This window comes from Olea europaea, chromosome 7 (genome assembly GCF_002742605.1).
Source record: "Olea europaea var. sylvestris chromosome 7, O_europaea_v1, whole genome shotgun sequence".
In the NCBI taxonomy this organism is placed as follows: domain Eukaryota; kingdom Viridiplantae; phylum Streptophyta; class Magnoliopsida; order Lamiales; family Oleaceae; genus Olea; species Olea europaea.
In genome coordinates this window covers 17949569-17954455 of record NC_036243.1, presented here as the reverse complement: position 1 = coordinate 17954455, position 4887 = coordinate 17949569, and the positions used below count along the sequence as shown (strand labels likewise).

General features: G+C 30.0%; 1 protein-coding gene across 1 annotated transcript; it reads left to right on the top strand.

Moving 5' to 3' along the window:
- The first annotated feature begins 1057 nt into the window (after positions 1 to 1057).
- Positions 1058 to 1652, top strand: LOC111397245. Its single transcript, XM_023024070.1, has one exon. It carries the CDS (start codon positions 1120 to 1122, stop codon positions 1612 to 1614), a length of 495 nt encoding a protein of 164 aa, XP_022879838.1. The 5' UTR covers positions 1058 to 1119; the 3' UTR covers positions 1615 to 1652.
- Positions 1653 to 4887: the final 3235 nt, after the last annotated feature.

Sequence of the window (4887 nt, the reverse complement as noted above, 5' to 3'; positions counted from 1 at the left end):
TTCGTAAAAGAATTATTTTTGACCCATAGACGTTGTTCAACTAACTTGTAAATAAAAATAAATAATTCAAAAAATTATTTATAAGCAAAAAAATAAAAATAAAAATACTTTACAACTAAAATGTTACTTACAAATAAAAAATGACATATATAAATACATTTTTGTGTAAATAAAAAAAACTGCTTATAATATAAAAACATTATTAATAAGACAAAAACTTACTTATAAAATATACTAATTACTTATAAGTAAAATTTGATATTGTAAAAAAAAAAAAAAATTAAAAGTACTAAGTTAACTTATAACTTAAAATTTGCTTATAATTAAAAATTACTCACAAGTTTAAAATTTTAATTATAAGTAAACATTTTACTGTTTAAGTTAAAAACTAACTTATATGTAACAAAATTATTTATCAGTAAAATATTAATTATGAGTAAAAAAAAATTCATGCAAAAAATAAAAAAATTGAAATGTCACTGGAAGGCATAAATGTAATTTTAAATGTAATTTTATCTTTTAAGATCTTTTAAAATCACCGAATAATAAACATCCAGGTATAGGTTGGATTATTTTAAAAATTATTACTAAAAATCACTAAAAATTAGACACTAATAAATGCCTAAAACCGATACTTTAAATAAAAAAAAATTCCTTAATCCTCCCAAGTGGGCCCTTAGTGAGAGAGCAAACAAGTGTCGATTAAGCAGTGCTTCGAGAACACTAAAAACTTTTAAAATTGAAGTTATCTTATATATGTATTAAAGTGAGAAATCTTCTCTTATGTTGCTTTCAATTTCTAATTATAATTCAAAAATTCACATGTAACCATTGAATTCAAGCCGATGAAATTGAGGTGCATGTCCTATCATGAATTTTGAGGAGAAATTCTCTTCGAGCTTAATCAGGCACTATGGTCATTTGACTTTACTTTTGAAAGTCAAGGGCTAATTTCTATATAGACAATCAAAAGAGGCCTTTTCCAAAATCAACAAAACCCCCCCATCCACCTAGTGCCAGTGGATAAGGTGCAATTTTGCATCACTCATAATATGAATACATTACTTTCCAATCTTTAAAAACTTCACTTGTCTAAGCCTAACGTTTGCCTCTCTTAAGATGTTGCTCTTATCTCCACCTCACTCAACACAGCCCCTATTACAAACCAAAAGTAATCACAATGTCAAAAATAGAAGCAAATTCCCTTCTAGTCAACGACTTAAAGCCCGTGCCATGGCAAAAGAAGGTAGCGAAAGCGGCAATAGCGCAGTCGAGGCAGCAGCCATTGTCGGAGGATTGGTTGCCACCCCGGTAATCGGATGGTCTCTTTTCACGCTTAAGACGACAGGCTGCGGCCTGCCGCCCGGGCCCGGAGGATCAATTGGTGCACTTGAGGGAGTGAGTTACCTAGTAGTGGTGGCAATTGTGGGTTGGTCATTGTATACAAAGTCTAAAACTGGTTCAGGTTTGCCTAATGGTCCATTTGGATTGTTGGGAGCTGTTGAAGGGTTGTCATATTTGTCATTGCTTGCCATTGTAGTGGTGTTTGGCTTGCAGTTTATTCAGCAGGGTTCTATTCCTGGGCCACTTCCCAGTGATCAATGCTTTGGCTGAATTTTCTCTATATATAATTTTGTTTTCTTTTTTATTCATTTGTTTTTCAGGGTTTTTATTTTTACTTATCTAAGCTTGTCAGTATTGCGATTCGTAGATAAATATCCTATCTGATGTTTGAGGCTGGTGTTCACTAATTAAGCACATGTTTGGTTTAGATAAAAATCAGATCTTCAGTAAATTTTGATAAATGTTGATTGAAAATTGTTGAAAAGTTGATAAAAGCTGAGAATCCCATTAAATGAGTTTGAAGAAAAATAAATTTTAGAAAATGGAACCAAACATGGACTAATTAAGCTCCCATGCTTTTGCGAATGGATTATTTCTATTGGCCAAAGTCTCAAATTCGTTCATTCAAGTGTGACGCATTGTCAGATTATTTTTCAATAAAATGATCAAATTGAAATATCAATATAAAGGTTTGTTAATAAAATTAACATAAAATGAAATTCATCGATCATCTTGAATAAGATTATAAGTCGATGAAAAATTGCATGACCTCAAATAAAATTTCCTCGAGTGCATTAGCTAGTTACTAGCGAGCTCGAGAACTATCAATATCTCGTCGTCAATCCCGAACTCAGCACCTACCTTAGTTGTTACTTGGAGTTCTCTTTTTTAGGCACGGTAAGGCAGACAAATCATGTTGAGAATTTGTAGTAATGTCATTAACATTTTTTCTCTTAATTTAGGTTTAATGAAACCATAACATATTTTAACGAACAACTTTTTATGTATATTTTAGTTCAAAATGACAATATAAACACATGTTATCACGTGAAAACTCGACAAAAATATATTAGGGAAAAATGAAATTTGAAATCTACGTAGAGGTTTAAAAATTCTGAAAAATACCTGATTGAAACCAAAAAATTGGGAAAATAATACATTGAAATCTACAGCCAAATTTTGCTTCCACACGTCCCAATTCAAAATTAAAATCATGTATAAAGAATTGGTATCGTTGAATGCAGGAATCCAGGTCAATAGGAATGGCAAAGGGACAGGTTCCAAGCAGGGAGGGACCCCGTTCCTCATCTTGGCCCCTTTGGGGAATTTTACGTCCATCTTCACCCCTATCGTCGCTTAAGCGCGGACATGATGGGATTTGTTTCAAATTTTTTATTATAAATGTAATACTTTTAAACAGGATGAGGATCATAATTCTCGTCCCACCTCGTTCTGAGTCATGGCTGATTTTTTAGCCTTGTCCCTCCATTAAGAGGACTCCATGCCTCTCAGTCATAATACTGATCAACATAGTAACATTTTAAGGAAAACTGACTAAAGGATAAGCAAGGCAACAATTCAAGTAACAACATTATACAAAAACGTTTCAATTCGAAATTCAAGATATGGAAACCTGCATGAAAAAATGATATTATCATATGAAGGAAGCGTGATCAATGGAGTCATTCGGATGCTTGATCCTGCCTTATTTTTCTTTGATGAAGAAATTGAGGGAACCGTGACAGGATTCTTAAAAGAAGGGATAATTAGCAAAAAGCATCCCTATCGTTTGTATTCATTGTCAAAATGGTCTCTATTGTCTCAAACTTGACATTTACACCCTCATTTCAAACATTTCTTGTGAAATTGGTCATTTCCGTTAAACATGTGTAATTTGGTGAAAACTTCCCTATTGTTTGTTTTCATTGCTCAAGTACTCTCTATTGTTTCAATTTTGATATTTAGACACTTAGATTGACATTTCTTTGCTTAACATGTCATTACCATCTATGTTCTCTATTATAATACCGTAAAATAAATAATTTATCATTATTTTTAAATAAATTAATAGAAATATTAATAATATAAAAAAATTGTATCTAGAGTTTCACGTTTTTTAAAAAGTACAAACGAATTTCACGTCAAATAACTTAAAATATTATAATAAAAGAAAAATATTTTACCTTCTCAATTAACCCACCTACGCCTTCACCTAACCCCACAATCCACCACCACCACGAAGGATAAAAAATAAAATTAAAGAGATAATTAAAAGTATAATAAAAATAAAAAAGAATTAAAAATAGAAAAACTAACAAAATTATAAAAACAAAATGGTGCTTATTACTCATCAAACATTTTTTTATACTTTTAATTCTCTTTTTTAATTATTTTGGTGGTGGTGGTGGTGGTGGTGGAGGTGGATTAGTTGGAAAAATAAAATATCTTTCTTTTATTATAATGTTTTATATTGTTTTATATGAGATTCGTTCATAATTTAAAAAAAAAAAACATAGATACAATTTTTATATTATTTTATTTATTTAATAATTTAAAAATGATTTTAAATTAGTTATCTCATAATGTTGTAGTGGAGAAAATGGATAGTAAGGACTTTTTAAACAAAGAAAGTCAATCTGAGTATCCAAATATCAAAATTGAAATGATAGGGACTTTTTTGTCTCTTCCCCTCCCGCGATAAGGGCGTGTCTAAGGATGCTACTTCGGGCGGGCGTGCTTGCAATTAAAGCAAACGATAGGCATCTTTTAAGCCAAATTACACATTTTTAACGGAATGATTTAATGGGATAAGACAGAAATGACCAATTCTGCAAGAAATATTTGAAATATGGGTATAAATGGCAAGTTTGAAACAATGGGAACTGTTTGAAACAATGGGAACTTTTTTCACAATGAGTACAAACGACAGGGATGTTTTTTTGCTAATTATCCTAAAAGAAGATTACTGAATCAAAGAAATTAGTATCCGAAGATTCGTATGAATGAAAAAGGGAATAAAAATGTGAATAACCAAAAGATGGGGGAAATACATGAAAATAGCCTATAGAAAAGGGCCATTTTTCCAAAATGATCTTTAGACAATTTACATACCCAAAATACCCCTCATTTAGATATTACATAACAAGTCACTATAAGATAGAAATTTTCTAATTTAGTCCTTAAAATTAAATATTATTTGGATTTTGGTAGTTTTTGATTTATATGATTTTTGATTTATTTGATTCATGATTTTTGTCCGCTCTAAGTAGTCTCCTAATTGGTATCAGAGCCATAAAGATCATGAGGAAACCCATGAATAATAGATTACTTGAAAAAATATAAATCTTTAGATTCAAGTTAACAGTTAGATTTTATATAAATTTAATAAATAACAGATTAATTATTAGAAAGCTAAAAGAATATTTAGATTATACATCTTTAAAATAATTAATATATAAATATGTATATTTACATCTTGATAAAAGCATAGAGATCATGAAAATTAAAATAAGAAAAATAGATAATTATTATAAATTAGAAGAA